The following is a 19,365-nucleotide window of genomic DNA, read 5'->3' as shown; positions in this document are numbered from 1 at the left end:
TCGCCGTTTGAAATTTGAATTTGTAGCCGCCGTAGCGTCTTCACATTGCATCAGCCTCTGCAGTCACCTTTTCTTTTCTTTTTTCGTTGTTTTTGTTCTAGTTATTTAGCTTAATTTTTGTTGTTGTTGAGATGTATTTTTTACATTTCTCTGGTACCTAATATGTTATGATATTCACCTTCAGATGAGAATATGAGCTCGAATTGGAGTTACAGGGATACAGCATATATTTGATCGCAGACGCGCGCACCTGGATAAGCAGCAATAAAAAGAGATCATGCATGTGCTAAAATAGATCAGAGTAATAGATCAAACAAAACCAGAAGGATATATGGCAAGTGTTGACAAGATGAAATCTCAAAGGGGGAAGCTGCCCAACTTGGAGTCTCAAGTGACCATTCTGGGAACAAAATTGTACCTGTGAGGCTCCAGCTCGAACTTCTGGAACCATCTGAGCCCAGGATGGAACCCGTTCAAAGCCAGAGTGGGAACCACACACCACTTTGGCACCCATCTGGGCCCAGAATGGAACCCGCTTAAAGCCAGAATGGGACCACTAACGCCACTTGGGGACCCATCTGGGACCATTCAACTGCAAATGGAACCACTTGGGGACCATTCGGGAACCACTCCTGATTTTTGCCTGGGTACAAGGACGCGGTCATTAACTGAGCACGATATCTCCTTGAACAGAGGCAATGCGTGTGTTATGCTTTCCGTTAGGTCTTTCGTTGAACCAGTGTGCAGCAGTGCGACAATACATATTAGGGAGAGAACAGACAGCAGAGTGGAAGCGTGCTGGGCCCATAACCCAGAGGTCCGCAGAGTTCCAATTGAATGTCGCACATAGCCTGTGGTACCTATTTATAATCACATTGTTGTATCTACTGCATTGAGCTCTGTATAATACGGCAGGATATAAGCAGGAATTGCATATGTATGCGGTGTTAAATAAAGAGATATGACGTCCATGCCAAGGCACCAAAGCTTCCCTGGATCCATTGATATTTTTGCTCCGCAGTTGGTCCACAGGCTTCTGAAGGTCGAAGGGAACGCCCAGATATTTTTCTACTACTGTAGTCCATTGCACGCCGAGGAACTCCGACGGTCCCATGGCGCAATCCAACTCTCAAGTGTTTTGCGAGGGTTGAGCTTCGCACCAGAGTGCATGCAATAAGAGTCGACGACACTGAGCGGTTCTTCTAACACTTTCTTTGTGGCACTCACAATCGCAACGTCATCTGCATAAGAAAGAAGCTTCACCGATTCAGCGCCGATATGTAGTCCCTTGATGCGGTCATTGGCAATTATCATTCGACAGAGAGGTTCTATGTAGGCGGCAAACAGCACAGGGGATAGAGGACAGCCTTGCCTCACCGAAGAGTGAATCTGTACGTCTCTGCTTAACTGCATGGCCGTTTACTAACACTCTGGTGCAGATCTCTTTATAGCACATTTTTACCCAGTTGAAGAGATAATCTCCAGTTTTCTTAGCACTGCCCTAATATATTCATGCCGTACTTGGTCAAACGCCTGCTTCAAATCAATTTGAAGAATACTGAGGGGAAGGGAAAGGGCTTCTGCTGCTTCACACACAGCGCGCATTCAATTCAATTCAATTTTATTCCATCCTTAAGTTAGGGTGAAAGCGCGGAGCCCTGTTTATGTGAGTTTCTGCTTTTTTTGTTTGTTTGTTTTTCTTGGAAACAAATTGCACACATCAAAACCTTTCGCGCTGTTGGGTAAAACGACACACACACTTTCATCAGACGTCTTAACCTGACATTTTTTGGACGGCGCTATGTACTCCTTTAAGCGTGGTGTACACAATGCGATCAGGTCCAGGTGCTGAGATTTTAGCGGATGACAGAGCACTCTGCAGCTCCCCCATTGAAAAATGTGAGTTGTAACCACGCTTGTCACCTGACCCACTCTCAATTGTTTGCCCTTTAGCAGATGGTTAGATTTAATTTTCAATAAATTTCTGCTGTAATGGGATGAACTTGACACTTGTTGGAAATGTTCCCCGAGGGCATTGGCCTGCTCCTCCATGCTTTGACACATTGTACCATTTATTTGTGACAATGGTACGCAGAAGCTTGTATAGTCTTCAGCCTGTCCCATATTATTTTTGATGGAGTAGTGCTAAGGATGATACGAAATTTCTCCAAGACTTTCTTTGCTTGCCTTCGCGTCCAACGCGCTTTCACTCGAACTCTCCTGAAGGCAAATAGGCTTGCTGTAGTTTTTTTCTTTGCATGTGCTTTCACAATTGCTCGTCCACCAAGGCTTGCAGCGCTTGGGGAGTCGGCCGGATGTTTGTGGCATGGACTGTTGAGCGGCATTTATAACGGTATGGGTAACCAAGTTGTTTGCATCCTCAACATGCAACTCCTGAAAAGCAGAAGACGGAAAGCAGAAATTGGCTTCTCTTTCAAATATGTCCCAATTTGCCTCTTGTAACTTTCACCTTGGTGAACGTGTTCTTGTGTCGTTAGTGTAACCATGAAATTTAATAATGAACAGAAAATGGTCAGTAACTCGGGAATTCTTTTCAACCCTCCAGTACATCCAGCGGAAAAGAGAAGAACTGATCAAGAAGATGTCTGTTGCGGAAAAAGACATTGATGCAGAGTTTACATATGTTGGCAATCCCGTATTAAGAAAGCAGACAGGGCTTGCAAGGAGGACTCTTTCCATTATTCTCCCATGACGATCGTTTTTTTTTTCTTTTTGCTTCCCCACAATATGCTGTGTGCACTGAAATCTCCAAGCAGATCGAACAGTGAGGGAAGTTGGTCTAAAATGTCTTCTATTTGTTTCTGTTCAACTGCTACCGATGGTGGAAGGTAAAGAGAGCATACATAACATTATCTAAACTAATCTGAATGGCGACAGCCTGAAGTGTTGTGTTTAGTGAAATGGTGTCTTGCAGGAAGGTGTCAGAATTGCGACACCTCCAGAAGCCCATGCTGCGTCAAATCGGTCCTCCTTAAAGAGATTCCATTGTCTGGATGGATTAGGGTTACAGGAGTTCAGATATGTTTCCTGAAAGCAAATACAGGCGACACTGTGTGTGTCACAAATATCATGAACACCATCTATATTTGTCACCAGGCCTCGGCAATTCCACTGAACGATATTTCTGGGATTCATTAAAGTAGCACAGAAGTCATTTTTAACACCCTGTTTTTCTTATATATATAAAGCTGTTAAGTAGGCCAGTAAGATGCACCATGCGAGGTATTGACACCACAGAGTCATAGTTATCGCAGAAATTAAATTTAAAGTACGCTGCAAAAAGCGACTGTGCGCAACGGCGGTGGAGAGCAATAGCAGCTCGTGACCTGCCCGGAACCTCGCGCTGACGCTACAAGGAGAACGCTCGCTGATTGGTCCAGCGAAATGTTGTCTGCTACTCCGCTGTCGTCTGCTACTCGGCTGACCGGGGTTCTGAAAAAGCACTGGTATTGGCTCGGTCATGATTCGGCCGCTCCTTCTATCGCTAATTCTCCGGGAGAACTGGCAAGAGTGATTTATGGCGGCAAAGGGACAAGGCGCTGACCCCCACTGACCGGCGAACCAGAACGAGGTCTCCTTATTACGTCAACGGTGACGTGGCATCATACCTTCTCCTGTTTACGTTTTCTTCTTGGAAACAAATTGCACAGATCACAACCTTTCGCGCTATTCATCTGCAAATCTCCTTTAAGAGAATTAAGGGAAGAAAAACGAACACCTGCATTGCACATTGCGTATATTTGTATGGGTTTTCTGTTGTCTCTGCATAGCTTCATGGAGCTTGTATTCTTGGTGGGGGTAGCTCCCTGCTGCTCCTTATACCTTCCTCTACGTCAACCACCTGACTTCTCCCGTTTGTCCTTACCCTGAGAAGAACCAGCTGGAAGACTCGACGACGACTTCTGTGATGAGCGTGTGTCGTCGTCAACTTCCGCTTTGCGACGAACTGCTTGCCCCTCCTTTCCTCCTGGAGGACCTACTTCTTACTTTTCATTTTTGTGCCTCCATCATAATAAAACTCTCTGAACCCGCTGATTTGAATCCTGTGTCGTCCACTTCGTTCCGTGTTCCAGCTGTGTTTTTTTCTTTCCTCAGACTCAAGGAAATGTTGCCGCTCTCACCGTTTCGCTTTTGTTTAGCGGTATTTAGCGTGCTTTGCAGTTACCAGTCAAAATGTGTTACTGAATAAATTCCATCATAGAACGAACGGGTGCCAGATGATGAAAGGCATCACAAAACCACCGCACTATTTTCAATCCAGCGAAACACGATGATGGCAGTTGTTCAATTGCGCAGGACTCTTTCTTACCTTCTTTAGTTTTATATATATATTGTGTGCGTGTCGGGGGGGGGGGGGGGAGTGCTCTAAGACCTGCAGTGGTGGCTTTCGACCCAAACCGCTAGATTACTAAGTCGATCCGCTCCTTACAACACCCAGATAGAGCCAGCGTCGTATGTCCCCCACCGACGCTGCCCCAAAATTTCGGGTATTGAACATACTTTCGAGTAGTTGGCATACTTAATGTGAAAGGGCAGAAGAGAGAAACAATATGTGCTGACTTAGCCATCAACTGCTAGAGAACGTGTTGGGCTCCATTGAGGCTACGGCTGAGCACGACACCACCGAAAATGAAACCGGACACTTCACCACGAACTTCGCCATCAGATCAAGAAAACAACATTCCAGACAATATCATGCACTGTATTCTGCCACACGTCGACGTTTCGGCACGACGCGTCAAGGCCATGCAGGGCCAGGATACTCAATGGGGTGTACCTCGAAATAAAGTGATCGAAATTCGCGTGGCAAAATAAAGTACTGTAAGTAAATGTTATCAGACTATAAAATATGCAGTCGCGTGCGGGAAACTGTCAGCAGCAGACTTACACTAACCTGGACATAGATATGCAAACACCGAACTTGGACTAGTCTAATAATAACCTGACCAACGTGCTGTCCATTCGTGTCCGCCCTGCTAAGCCTAACGGCCGCTAAAATGTGGCTTTCGTTCGCTAAAACGATTTTTACAGACATCGAAAATTCATGAATTTGAGTGGTTGAATAGTGATGTCGTGTTTTTAAACACTGCATATCATCTTACGAAGCAATCAAGCATTCTCGTTGATTTTCCTTGTTTCGCGACCGTGAATTTCGAGATCGGGGATTTTGCAACCGGGAATATCGAGGTCGTCCCGTTACAGGGATACTGAGCGACAGTGGTTATCGAAGAAAATTCAATACGCCGATATTTTTGTCCGAATTGAGGCTTGTCAAAACAATATGTGTGAGGAATATAAACCACGTCACGAGTAGGCGAATATGGAAAATACACGCCACCGAAGTTGCGCGGTTTTGCTTTACCATCCCTCACCAAACGTTGTTTTATATTAATGGAGAGAGCGAAGACGAAGAGAACGTTGTCACTCATTTTAATCGTCTGGTATTTGCAAAACAGGAGTTATGCGCCGAAAAAGTGTGATTTTTTGCAAATGAGGTCATTTTGCGATTTTTTATCTAGACACCTGCAAAACCTAGAACCTCAAAGATAGAGCATGTTGGGATGTCCTCCCACCGCCGCTGTCAACTACGCCGGAAGCAACGCACAAACACGCAGAACGGTTGACCATATCTAAATCCCTGAACCCAGATAAAAGCGAGTCACTCGCTACTCACAGCTTGCTTTTGTATGAGAGAAAAAGGAGGGGCAAGATCTGCACTAGCAACTGTAACACGCGCAGGTATTCCAGCCATCACCAGAGGAGCGTTCCTAAGGTGGACAGCGGCCAATCTGCATCATACACTCTACTTCGGCTTTCTGCCTTTTCCCTCTTTACAGTCATGCCTTAGGGACTTCTTGATACACTGTTATACGTACATCACAACAAGTGCGTGAAGCTTACCGTGTGCTGTCACTATTCAGTTCACCAAGCTTCTGAGCTTAACAACACTTCACAACGTGCATGTCCTAATAATAGATACTAGCAAGTGGAACTGCTGGCGTCAAACCCCCTCATCACCTCAGGCATGCGGGCGTCATGGCCATTTCAGACATTCTAGCGTGTGCGCTTGTTGCCTGCAAGGCTCCAAAAAGACCGCAGGAGTACGTTCTGGGCACGAAGCATGCCTGCGACCTCTGGTTCGACGTGCGCTGCATGTACTGGGGTGTGCATGGATTATGTCGTCGAATGCACTCCTCGGGAACAAACACGCTCAAAGGCGGATCAGAGGTCTAAGCGGGACTAATTCCTCCCCTGGAGCCATGAAATTCCTCCTTGGTTGGGAATGACTGAGACAGAAAATGCATGCATGCACGCGCATCTAAGCCCCCAAGCAGAGAACTACCTGCATTCAAGTGGATCTACAAGTACCCTTCCATTTCAAGGGGGAAATTCTTTCTTCCTGCTCTCTGCAGTCCAGTTTCGGTTTCAATTGCATGATATTTGACCATAATAGATTGTGAAAGGAGAGAACAAAATATTGTGGTGAGTATTCAAGGGCTGTTATGCACCAAGCTTGATGTGCAACATATTTATTTTAATGGTTGTGAAGTATCGCTTTAAAGCAATGTCTGAAAGGTTAGCTAATTAATTTTATGTACTTAATTATTGGCAGTGTAAAAGAGTGCTGGGCACTGGATTAGAGGATTCGAAATAAAAGTAATACCCATGCTACATGGGGTGCAACACGAATTTTGAAATCAGCCCCATGAGTGAGTGTCACTGTGAGGCAGCTAGGAGGAGACGAAAATGGACCTCCTTTGGATGCTTCCAGATTTTTTGTCCACTTCATAATGCTTCTCACAAGCTCATTGCAGTTTCAATCTTTCCTTTCTAATTTAAACCACCAACCCACTTCAGTAATTGAGGAAATAGTTTTGAAAACTAGTTAAGATTCATTTGATTCGGGTTTTATTGGAAGATTGGTGCTGGTTGTAAACAACAATGTTAAGTCCATGGAGGCCTAGTTGCAAATAGGTATGTGCTGCACACTGTTTGAACGGAAAATGAACCCTGTACTATCTACAAAAATTTCGTTCCTACTGCTCGAGAAGCACCCTGCTATCAAGTGCATATGCTATGTCTGCACCTTCAACATTCCATCTTATATATGTATATGTACATATGTTCCAGGGTACGTCAGCAAGAAATTTTCACACGACATCCAGCTGGTGAAGAGCAGCCTTGCAACGATGCTGGCAAAAATGAAGAAACAGGGTCAGCACAGGTCTCAATAGGGTGTAAGACGAAATAGCACATAATAAATATTGTTTTCTATTGTATGTGTGTGCTTCTGATGCTTTTCCATGTGCATGCTGACCAATCACTGCGTGTGAATCCTCAATAAATGGATATGTTGGAAGTATAAACACCACTGAAAGTCAATAGTCTGTAAATTGAATGTCAATAGTGGGTATATTGAAAGTCTATAGAGGATATGAATATCCTGTCTATAGACTCCTGTCTATAGACTGTTGGTGCCAATCTCTAATAGACTGTCTATAGAATGGAAAAGGGTATGTCCAAAAAAGTCTATATGCATCCAATAGACTGGCTATATATCCTATGGCCATTTTGTCTATTGTCATTATATAGATTAGCAATATACTTTTTTGTAAGGGAAGAGCACAGCAGCACGTGGGCAATAAGTGTGGAAAAAAAATAACTGCATAGCCTTAAAGGGCGACTCCGCACCAAAAACGTGTTGAGGTAACAGTGTGACATCAATCCGTATAGTAAGATATTACAGTGAATACAATTTCTTATCCTCGGGTGGCACAGATAATTAGAAAACGACTATTTTCCTTTGAGTGATTAGGCGCTCCTATACGGAAAAGCAGTCCAGCAACACTGGGATTCACTTCACCGGTATGCCTCGTCATTCTGTATGCTTTGCGTTTACCGCTGGGGAATATTTCAGAACGAAATCGAGGAAGCAGATTACTGGTCATCCATGTGGCACAGAAGTCACAAAGCGCGTGCTCGAAAAACAGCCGGTTGCCCACATGAGACCACCGGTGATGCTATGCTGGGTAGAGGAGGTAGGAGAGGTAGCCCTCAGAAGTTTCGGTTTCGTTTTGAGCTTCCCAGCTCTTTTGGCGACTGCCAACCCAACTTTATTTCTCATTTCAGAAGAATGTATCGGACTTATTTGCAAAGCCATCATAATAGTTTCGGATTGTCCCTGGGTCTCCCTTTAAGTTTATCTGGGACATATTTATAGAACTCTGGAGTTTCACAGATTAAACTAGTCAATGTGTGAGTGACCTGATATTCAAAATACAACAAACTGCGAAATCAATCCTGTTAATAAAGAGATTGTCGTTTACGGGGGACTGTGTTTTGTGGAACCAAATCGTACTGACACGGTGTGACAAAACCGAAAGAATATAAAGAGGAGAAAGGACGAACAAAAAGAGACTGGTGTGTTACAGAAATTGCGAGCGTACGTCATGCATGCTCGATCAAATTCTGGAAAGTGTCGAGAATGCACCATGAGGTCGCCGTCATTGGTTGGCATATTAGACTCAGCAGACAGCTGCGGCGCTTCTCTTTTCTTTCTTTTTTTCATAATACCTGGGGCGTTATACCGAGGGCTAGGATGACCATTTTTATGCACCTGCCTTCAGAAGGGTGTCTACTGCGATCTTACACTGTCTACATGCAGTACAGTGCTGATTGAACGACGACAAGGTGGTACACCCCCTACATTCCGCCAGCAGCTAGCCCCTCCCCCCCCCCCAAAAAAAAGAAAAAGTCCTGGGAAAATCCCTGCAGCAGCGTCTACATGAATGCGACAAAAGCGTATCGTACTGACTTATCGCAACAAATCTTCTCCGACAACGCCACACAAACCAAACCAACGATCATGATAGGTGCGATAACTCAATAAGATACCCCAAGCAGCACAATGTACTGAAAGTCGAGTGCACAAGGGGCGGACGGTATGTGTCTTATTAATGTTCACGAGTCTGTTCAAGGCCTTCGACCTACCCGTCCACCCCTATTGCACTCGACTTTCAGTGCATTGTGCTGCTTGGGACGCTACTGTCCCATTCCTGTACCTGCTGACGGTTGGCAACAAGCATCTTCCAAACTTTTGCGTCCCCGGCGGCCTTCCTTGACATAGAAACCAGTATTTTAGTTTCACGGTTTCCGTTATTTCCAGCCGATTTATTTGCAGTTGAAAGTAGCCCGTTTGATGTCTCTACAGTGTGTTTCACTTAAGAGTGACCCCTAATTATTTTTAAAAAATGTACTTGAGATAAAAATTAGAAACCTTCTGCGTCATACTTGTGAAGGTTTTTGCCGCCCAAACAGGTGGTTTTCATCAGTGTACCTAATTAATTTGTCCAATTAGCTTAATTGAGCTAAAAAATTCCAAAGAAAAGATAACACCCCATTTCAGTCACAATTACATGATCTTTTACGATCTTGCCACAAAAATTCGACACCCGAAAACTTGCCATCTCTTCAAGCGCGCTTTGGACTTTGCAGTTCTGGCGCTATTGGCACGGCCCGAAGACACCCCCACAGCGCATGGAAGCACCATGAGAAAAACAAAAAAGAAAAAGGGAGGGCAGGGAACGGCCCAATCACGCATTTTGTCTTCGCAAGCTTATCTGTTCGCAGCCATCAGTTACCGCGCGATAATCACCGACATCGGATGTTCTGTGCTGTTTCCTGTGTTGTCCGTTCCTCCTCCCCATTCTTTAGGCGGGGCAACTAAACGCAACTTGAACGAACGAGCCTTGATGACAGACGGATTTCCGGGCACTTTTTAAGTTTAAGTTTCAGTCATATTCGAAAATTGCGAACACTCAGTTTCCTGCAAATACTGTTCAATAGCATTACCTATCTGAATTCGAAGTTTCAAATATTCGTATGTTCTTCCAGCCTGTGCAATTCCTCTGTTTGATTCACGTTCACACCACCACGTAAGGTTGCGCTGCCTGGAGACGAAGCAAAAACCTATGGAACAACCAACAAACAGATGGATCAGATGCAGGGTTTCGAGGCGGCGCCACCTGTACGTGGTGATGTGAACGTGAAGCAGACAGAGGAAAAAATGGCGGTTCGGGGGCGGTATAGGCCATAGGAAATGCATGGGGTGAGAATTTGCTTTGCTTCTAACTTTTTTGCTACAACGTGATACCATTTGGAAAAAAAAAAAAAAAACATTAGGCGAATGACTACCAGTCTGCAAAGTTTGAAGCGGCAGAACCATCATCTTGTATTTTTATGAGGCGATCAAAATGTGTAACCTATGCTAAATTCTGTACTTGTACGAAGCTTATAGCAGAGTATTACGTTGCAGGTCCCTATGTGCGAGTTTGTGCAGCATGGAGTGGCGATGGAATTACTACAGCACTCTCTGCTTACGTGCTGGGTCTGGGTATTTGAGCACCTGTGACACATTTTGTGTACGTTGAGTAAAGTATCATATGTACTTTCATACCCGCACAAGTAACTGTGTGATTGTGTGTTACCACACACGCACACACATAAATGGGATGATAATCTGTGGGTCATTCTCCGCCGTTATGGCGATACACTGCCCTATTGCGCTTGTGGAAGGGATGAGGAAGTTATGATGATGGAAAGGTGTCCTATTAGAGTTCGTCCATTAGTCCAGTGCCGGAGAGGAACTCAGCAACAGCTCGTAGACCTTGCATCAGATGTGAGGGGTCCGATCATGGTGAGGAAGGGTGAGCGGTTCCCAAGTGTGCGGGAATCCAATGTACAGCTCGAAGCACAGTTAACTGGAACGCTACTTCGACTGGCGGAGCTAAAGTCGGGGAGAGAGCTTACAAGAAATAAAGGCGAATACTGTTTCGACTGTCTCACTGTTGCTGCGGGGGTTTCCGCCTTGCCATGAGCTGTTGACTCAGGGCCAGTTCTCACTTGGCGACGCCCGACGCGACGTCGCGAGCGGGGGGGAGGAGGAGGAGGAGTGTCGTTGGGAGGAACCCGAGAGGTCTGCCTGCCTGATTAGGCGGCATGTTTCTCGGGAAGGGAAAGGTGGTGGAGAGGAGGAGAGGAAAGGGTGAAGTGGAAGACCGAGCGGAATCCGCTCGCTCGGGAGGAGGATAGCTGCGTCCATGGGCCGACTTCAGGGGAACTGTGCCGGCATACGCCTATTACACATCTGAGGGAAACCCAGGAAAAACCCCAGACGGCACAGCCGGCCCGCGGATTCGAACCGCGGACCTCCCAGTCTCCAAGCGCACGCGTTACCGCTGCGCCACCGGAGCTGGTGTCGCGAGCGGGCGGCGGAAATAGACGTGCATTTCCTGCGTTGGAAGAGGAGAGACGTCGAGCCAAAAAAATTGCCATGCCGGTCTCTTTCACGACGTCGGCGAGAGGTGGCGAGAACGATACACTGACGACCAATAAGATGACAGAGAAAGGCCACGCCTCTTCAGTTTTCGTCTGCTTTGGGCGACGGAATGCCACTGTGATGGGAACATGAAAATCATGCGCCTTGACGGGGCGGCGGAAATGCCCGTCTACTTCCGCCGTCCGTTCACGACGCCGCGTCGGGCGTCGCCAAGTGAGAACTGGCCATCAGCTGTGGTTATCATCGCGATGTTTGTGTTTGAGGCGATTATGTAAAGGTGTATGCTGGCAGATATCACGCGAATGCGATCCTGTTATCTCACTGATACACGCAAAAGTTGGACAGTGAAATCAAATAAATTTTCTACTAGACCCCGTGCATCCCCATTTGTTTTATCACAAATCTGAAAATGCCCCATTGAGCGAACGCGGCCACCTTCGCTTGTATCAATGAGATAAAAGCATCGCATCCGTGCGATACCAGCCGGCATACACCTTCACATAATCGCCGCAACCACAAACAAACATCGCGATGATAACCACAGCTGAGTCAACAACTCATGGCAAGGCGGACACCCCCGCAGCAACAGTGAGACAGTCGAAACACTACTCGCCTTTATTTCTGGTAAGAGCCGCTAGGGTTGCTCTCTCCCGAACTTTAGCTCCGCCAGTCGAAGTATCGTTTCACAGCTGCACGGTATTATACAGGATACACAAGCAGGCAACACAGTGCATGAATTACCGCATTTCTTTTGTTTGTGTGGTGCTTGCCACAAAAGGGAAAATGCGAGCATGCTAAAAGTGTTGTTCTATAAAGCACCTATTGTAGGAGTGCTTCCTATAAAATATGCTTTAGTAAATGGTGTACTAAAATACACCAGCCAGTATGGTGTGAAAAAAGAAGTCAGTTATAGCACAAGCAATTTACTCAACAAAGGTGTAATATGATTTACTGTGCGCACTGAAACGGTGGCGAGTGCCCTCATTGGGCGCACGTCGAAGTTCATATGATTTAGACGATGGAACCCGAAGACGGGCGACCGCGATGCCCCTAGCGTGATCCAAGTGTACGAACACTGCCCTGATTCAAAAAGGATGAGGCGAGCCTGAGCACCAGGGATTTTCCTACCCACCCTGCATTTTTGCAACACCCCCCCCCCCCTGAAATTTCTCAGGTAACCCCACCCAGCTCGGCCACCAACACGTTCTGGTAGTGGGTCCGGCGTTGCGAATTACATCCTGTACGGTCAAACTTGGGCTGTAGGACCACAGTCATGCAGATGATCGTACCATGCATTTCTCCAAAATCATTTGAAAGTGACTGTTCAATGCATATATTCTGCGCATATACGAGCAAAAATGGATGCGGGCACGCAAACTCAATGTGGATCATCAAGAACCATTTGCGCCCAATTCAATCAAGTGAAGTATTCAGCTTTTTTCGTCTAAGGTTTTCATCGTTGTTTGCTAGGTGTTCATTGAGCTTCGTGAGACAATGTGCTAGGCTTTTTTCTTTGCCGGTCGTGTGATTATGCATCTTAATGTTGAAATGCCGTTCATAATGAATCTGTATTCTACTGTATACTGTGTTCTAATGTAATAACATGTACAAATAAAACGGGAAAGCTGTGCAGATATGTCACCATTGTGCCACGATTCTTTCCGTGTCTATGAAGAATTCCGTAAGTGGAACCTTCACCAAGCACCCCCCACCCCCCCTTGAAAGCTCGGCACCCCCCCAGCAGTGAATTTCTGAGGAAATCACTGCTGAGCACGATCCTGATCCGAAAATCGCTAGGTCCCTGGCACTCATGTTCGCATGACAGCTCGGGAGCCGACCTAGCAATATCCAAGCGCTAGGCCGTGTGGCCACAAAATAACCAGCCGAATTCGCTATAAGCAGGACATTACTTCCCTTTATTTCACCTAAGCGCCCCTAGGGTGGCTCTCTTCCCGATTCGGCGGTCGAAGTAGCGTTCCAGCTAACTCTGCTTCGAGCTGTACTTCCTGCTACTCATTAGAGAGGGTCAGAGAGGGTCATGGAGGCCCGCATCATGAGGCACAGTAAAAGAACATTGTGGGAATGGTATGTTCTGTGGCTGGAACATATAGTGGGACAGCGGAAAAAACACAAACCTCAAGCGCCTTTTGAGGAGATTGACAGTTCAGACAATATGTTTGTTTCATGCATTCATACTGCTTGCAAGCTTTTTCTAGGCGTTGTTTCAGCCGGTTAACAACGTGTTTTATGAATGTGTGAACTGTATAAACAGAATGCAGAAAAGTAAAGGAGGAGGTCCTTTTTGTAACCTCTCTCGGGACCTGTGCCGTGGGCGCTTCGTTACTATTTGCTTTCCACTGTGATGACCTACACAGTGCCTCGACCCCAGTCACTCACACGGAAAATATCTCTCAGCCCCGGCTGTACAAGACCGTCCCTTTAAGACCTCTACCTGTTTGTAAACAAATGATGTCATAGTGTTCGACAGCGCCACGAGTTTGGTAGAGTTGAACTACGTTCAAAGCTAGTGGCGAACAAGGTCGCGCCCGAAAGCCACGGTCTTGAGGGGATTACGATGGTCTCTGAAAGGGACGCGACCTTCGGTCCTACTTTTCTTTCAATATAGGAGGCAGCGAACAAATGCCCATTCGTGGAACCCAGCTCTCCCGTTCTGATCTGTTTCGGTTTCAGTCTGTCTACCAACGTCATGACGACGCTTCTCGGGTAGAGGTTGTTCATCTGGCTTCAAGTTCGAACTTGGTTACGGTGTGTCAACAACGCAGTGGACTTTGTATTCACAGTTCACCCATGTACCAGATCTTTGAATCAGTGTTTTGTGTCAAATAAATGTTTCTTTTTGCCAAAAGAAGCTTCAATTATTTTCAATACCGGGTAACTGCGGCGGGCGTGAAATCCAGTCGAAGTCAATGGTAGCCAGAACCAGACGAAAGGTGGGCCAAAAGCTAAGGATCCTGACTGGCTATGCACAATGGCTACAATGTCGCAGTTTCATTGGGCGTGTGCCCAGTGTTGTGAATTATTTCAAACTCTGGGCTCTATGGGAATGTGTTTAGTACAGGAAACACTGTAAAGTATCCTGTAATGCGATTGGTTGATGATGTACAATGCAAGATGACGTGTGGTTGTTGTCAACAAGACATCGTGAGGCAGAGCGATACAGTCAAACTCCTTTATAGCGAACACCTTTTTAACGAAAATACCACTACAGCAAATTTTTTTGCGGTCCCGCTGGAGCCTATAGGTCCAATAATGGACATCCTTTTTAACGAAAATACCTTTACTGCGAATTTTTTTTGCTGTCCCCTGAGCTTCGTTGTAAAGGAGTTTGACTGTAGTCCCAAATAGCGCCCTGAATATTCTGTATGTTTCTAGGCATTCTGTACTATTTGGCTACAATGATTTTTGAAAATCCATCATCAATATAGAATAGTACAGCAAAAGTGCCCGTTTTATACTTGTTTGGTGCCCCCTTATGAGGCTAAAGAAAAAAAACGGTCTACACAGCGTTTCTTGTTGAGATGGCACATTCAGACTCACTTCGGAAAGATAATTGAAAATTTATTTCCTAAATAGTGACAGCAACCCTCTTTGTAAAGTTATTTACACAATAGTATAAAGTGTTGGCTATGTAAACATAAATTATAGGGCATATTCAATAATAGGTACTTGCAAGCCTGGAAATGATGAACAAAATGTGAGACACGTTCACACTACAGTTCATCGTGGATGGACGGCATATTTTGCCGCATGTCTATGCTCATATGAACTTCTACGTGGACATGTTCCACACCACTATCACTTTCCATTTCATTGTTAGAAATTTGTTCGACCCCACTATGACCGTTCACTTTGTTACTAAACACATCTTCATTATGACTGTCACTGTGGCCTTCAACAGCGACCACATGTTCCACATAATTATCACTTTTCACTTTATCGTTGGACATACGTTCAACCTCTCCATGACCTGTCACTACAGTACTAACCACATTATCACTGCGACTGTCGCTGTGAATGTCAATGGTGAACGCCTGTTCAATATCACTGCCACCTTTTGCATCGCTGTTAGTCACCTGTTTCGCAATGCGGACACTTTGCACATCACTGTGAAATGAGGTTACGTGTTGGTTGGCCAAAACTCCATCTGCAATTCTTCTGAAGAACCTCTGGTCGTCGTTCACAATGTCCTTGTAGTCATCATGAAAGCTCTTTTGTTTTGTTGGCCTCTGTTTTTCAACCTGCATGTGCAACATATGGTGCTGCTTGAAATCTGTCTGAGCAAGATGGATAATTTTGCTGTTTCCACCACCATCGAGTTAGCCATTTCCATTGGGGGCATGGTTAGTCCTTGGTGGGATGGTTAGTAATCCATGGTGAATCTATGCAAATCATGCTTGAAGGCACCTCATCGCTCCTCCTGGCACTACACGAAAAGTGTGTCGTTCGCGGATGCCTTACAATGTCTCATGGCTTGCAATGTCAGGGCAGCATTATCTCTTTGAGAAGATGGCCGTTTTTTGTACTTGACGTGCTGCATTGTCTATACAGCACTGCTAGTAAATGTGCACTTACTGCTCAACAACCAGAGAAAAGCATTTCAGAGCACGTGATCCGCTACGTAACAAAACAGCACATATTCACGGTCACACCATGTGCAATTAAGATGATAACATTTCACTGTGACCAGCAATAAAATGAATGAATACAGATACATGGAGCAATGGAAGTGATGACAGTCAGACAAAGATAATGTATTCTAAATAAAGTGCGACATATTACAATCTGCCAGTTTAGTGCCTATTAAATGAGTAAACTGCTCATGTGTGTGTCAGCACTGGCGAGTTAAAGTATACAGGAAACAAAAAATTATATTGTGCAGATGATCCCACTTGCACAAGTTTTCAACGTACCTGGCAACGACAACCTTACCAAAAAAGACTTGTGTAAGAATGACACCATGACGTCTACTTGACCCTAAGTAGGCCATTTGCAAAAGTTCCAGGATGCAGCGCACGCCCTGGGAGGGAATGCCGGGAAATGGTGTGCAAAACGACAGCGACTGTGCATACACAAGTACAACGATGATCGGAGATGATAGCAAATCCTGTCGTTTTGCACAGCATTTCCCGGCATGCCCTGCCTGGGCGCGCACTGTTCCCTGAAACTTTTTCAAATGGCCTATCTAAGTGTAGCTGCCGAGTTATCAGCCCCACAGGACTGGTCTATATGTTTCTGGCATTGTCTGATTGTCTTCACATGACCAAAGTGTATGTAAGGTCTGTGCTGTGACATCTACATGTAAACAGGACAAGTTCTTGATTGCTGAACTGTACAAGGCTCTCTTCAGGGGGTTTGCGCTTGACTGAGGGCATGCATTGCAGGGCATACTATAGTTCTATGGAGCGTTTGTCTATCTCCTATATCCTTTGTCATCTACAGCGCATGAATTAATTTTTCATGAATTGCAAAAAGTTTTGCTTTCTTGTACATTCCAGTGCAGATATCAGAAAATTGGGAGAAGCTTTCTTAACTTCCACTGCTTGGTGAGGTTCAGACATTTACTTTCACCAGAAAAGACAATCGGCTTTACTGCAGCTATAAGGCACATGATTTGACTTGTCATTCACAAGTCCTATGCAACTGCTGCAAACTGAACTGCTAGCAGCATATCCGGATTCGCGAAAGATTCTGTGCTCAAATCATTTCAACAACATCAGTCTGCTACACAGGTACATGAGTACCAAATACTTTTGGTGCATAAGGAAATCCACTAATTTCCTGCGAATCTTGTACAATATCAGCATGGTATTTCTGAAATTTGCAAACATTTTCACAGAATACACAGCTTCACAGGCGATAAAGAACACAAATTGCTAGCATCACATATGCTCACTCTCTCCTGCTCTCACACTATTGCAATTAAACCCCAGATCTGTGTATGCAGCACATATTTCCCTTTTTCCCGCAACTTATGTGTCATTTTCGTCCCTGTGCAATGCAAGACGTCATATTGTTGTTGGCTAGCGGTTCTGTCTTTGATCAGTGAAGCTCCATTTTGCTTCTCTCCACTGATAAAGACACTAAGAATTTAGGCAGGCTGACAGGTGCCATGCTACTTGGAATCAACACAATGGGGATTCAGCTACATCATTGCATTTTGCTGAACGAATGAAGTGAAGTAGTAGTGAAGAGGCTTTCAACTCTCTATACTAGCAGCAATAAAGCAAATCTAGCTGCGGCATGTGCACATCCACAGTTATCGGACACACACCAAGGAGGCGGACAGGTAGCCGTTTCACACAAAAGTGAGCCACTACGAGTCTCCCATCCGTGTCGTCACACCCCCCTGAGTAGTCTTCTCATTGGGATAGAAAAGAGACGCCTGTGCGTGCGCCTCGCTCCACTGTGGGGCGGTATTTTCTGCGTCCCTCCACGCCTGGCTCGTGAGGCGAGGCAGCCGTACAGCGCCCAGAGAGCCAGCATGCAGACCACTCCCACAGAGAGGAGCATCCACCGTGGAGGGAGAGCCATGGGAGCATCACCCGCAGGGCGCCCCACCCCCCACCCAGAGCGTTGGAACGAGTCCCCCATTGGCATGCCTGCTGAGTCTCCCACACCCACCAGGGGCAGCTGATCCACGGACAGCAGCTTCTGGGCTTTCCACAGTGTGCTGAAAAGAGGAGGAGAATGTGTTAAAATCGATTTGTCACAAGGTTGCATCACCTTCTCATTGTTTCCCATTTATTGCAGATTGCTTGGAATATCCAATGCTCTGCTCCAAGGTGACATTTGAACTGTCTATGTCTGGACTCAATTTTTGGGTCCACTAAAAGGAGTGTAGAAGACTTGGAAAAAAAATTCATTCTGAGTAGCTGTGAAACCTTTGGTACTCGCAGCTGAAATACAGTGACAGCTGTGTCGCTACACATTGTGGGCAGACATTAAAAGTAGGGCTGTGCGAGTACTCGAAATTTCGAGTTCGAGTCGAGTCGATCTCATACTCGACTCGAACTCGACTCGACAAATGATGACTCGTCAACTTTCGAGAACTCGATATCGTTTCGAGCTCGATTTAGATCCACATTAAAATCCATCACATATAAGATATAACCTGTCACAACGATTCATTCCACGATTTGGAAACACGCACTTGGCGCAGCCGCGATCGCTGTCACAATTCCGCCATCTTCTTTTCACTATTAGCTTCGGCTAACCTCGACTTGGCTAGAGACTGAGTAGTGGCTATGAATGGCTTCAACTGGCTACTGCTGGCCATGGAGGCGTCTCGCGTGCGGAAGCGTATCCGACATGGGAGGAGTGCACTTCGGAGTTTCGTTTTCTCGGCCGGAGAGTCTGTTTCGGTTCTACTACATAAAACTCAGAGATGCCTGACAAGAGTGAAGAAAGTGCATCTGCACACAACCGAAAAGGGCTGGAAGCCTTGTGTGGAACTACGAAAATTTCCGGTACGAATGCTTCCTTACCGCGCCCATAGAGAGTCGATCACCGGTGATCGACGCTTTATGAGCGGCGCTACTCGGCCCCTAAAGTAGATTTAGACAAGTGGTCACATTTGTTAGATACTATAAACGCTACAGAATGAGTTCCATTTCCACTTTTATCTTTTCCTTGTGGTAGTGATTTATGAAGTTGGCCCTGTGCCAAGGAGGTAGTGTGGAGATTCTATCTTGGTTGCGCGCGTCGCGTTCCCGCGGCAGACCTGTTTCGCAAATGCGCAATACTTGCATTTGAAGCATAGTTGAATTAGATTTCATTTGTTACAACACAAATAACAACTCTGAAGGTGTTAAACAATCAGATTTTTGTCCCGCATGTGTGGGCATGTATATAACTTGCACTACTGCTGTTCTTCCTGTTTCAAAACCAACCGGGACGAATGGAAGAGTGGTGAAATAGCAATAAGTGGTACAACAGGAAAGTTGAGCCTGAAACCAATGTTTTCAGCGGAAATTACGATGTTAATT

The 19,365-nt window shown here is 45.6% G+C and overlaps 1 protein-coding gene across 5 annotated transcripts in view; it reads right to left on the bottom strand.

Annotated features, from left to right (window-relative positions):
* Window positions 1–14,921: 14,921 nt before the first annotated feature.
* Window positions 14,922–19,365, bottom strand: part of LOC135378629 (membrane-bound transcription factor site-1 protease-like) — a 156,788-nt gene continuing 152,344 nt past the window's right edge. For all 5 annotated transcript variants that reach the window (XM_064611708.1, XM_064611707.1, XM_064611710.1 and 2 more), the window contains one exon: window positions 14,922–18,050. In XM_064611708.1, the coding sequence (XP_064467778.1) occupies window positions 17,717–18,050 (334 nt within the window). In that variant the 3' untranslated portion in view covers window positions 14,922–17,716. The remainder of the gene's footprint in view (window positions 18,051–19,365) is intronic.

The sequence above is a fragment of the Ornithodoros turicata genome, chromosome 1 (genome assembly GCF_037126465.1).
Source record: "Ornithodoros turicata isolate Travis chromosome 1, ASM3712646v1, whole genome shotgun sequence".
In the NCBI taxonomy this organism is placed as follows: Eukaryota; Metazoa; Arthropoda; class Arachnida; order Ixodida; family Argasidae; genus Ornithodoros; species Ornithodoros turicata.
This window is presented reverse-complemented; position numbering and strand designations above follow the sequence as displayed.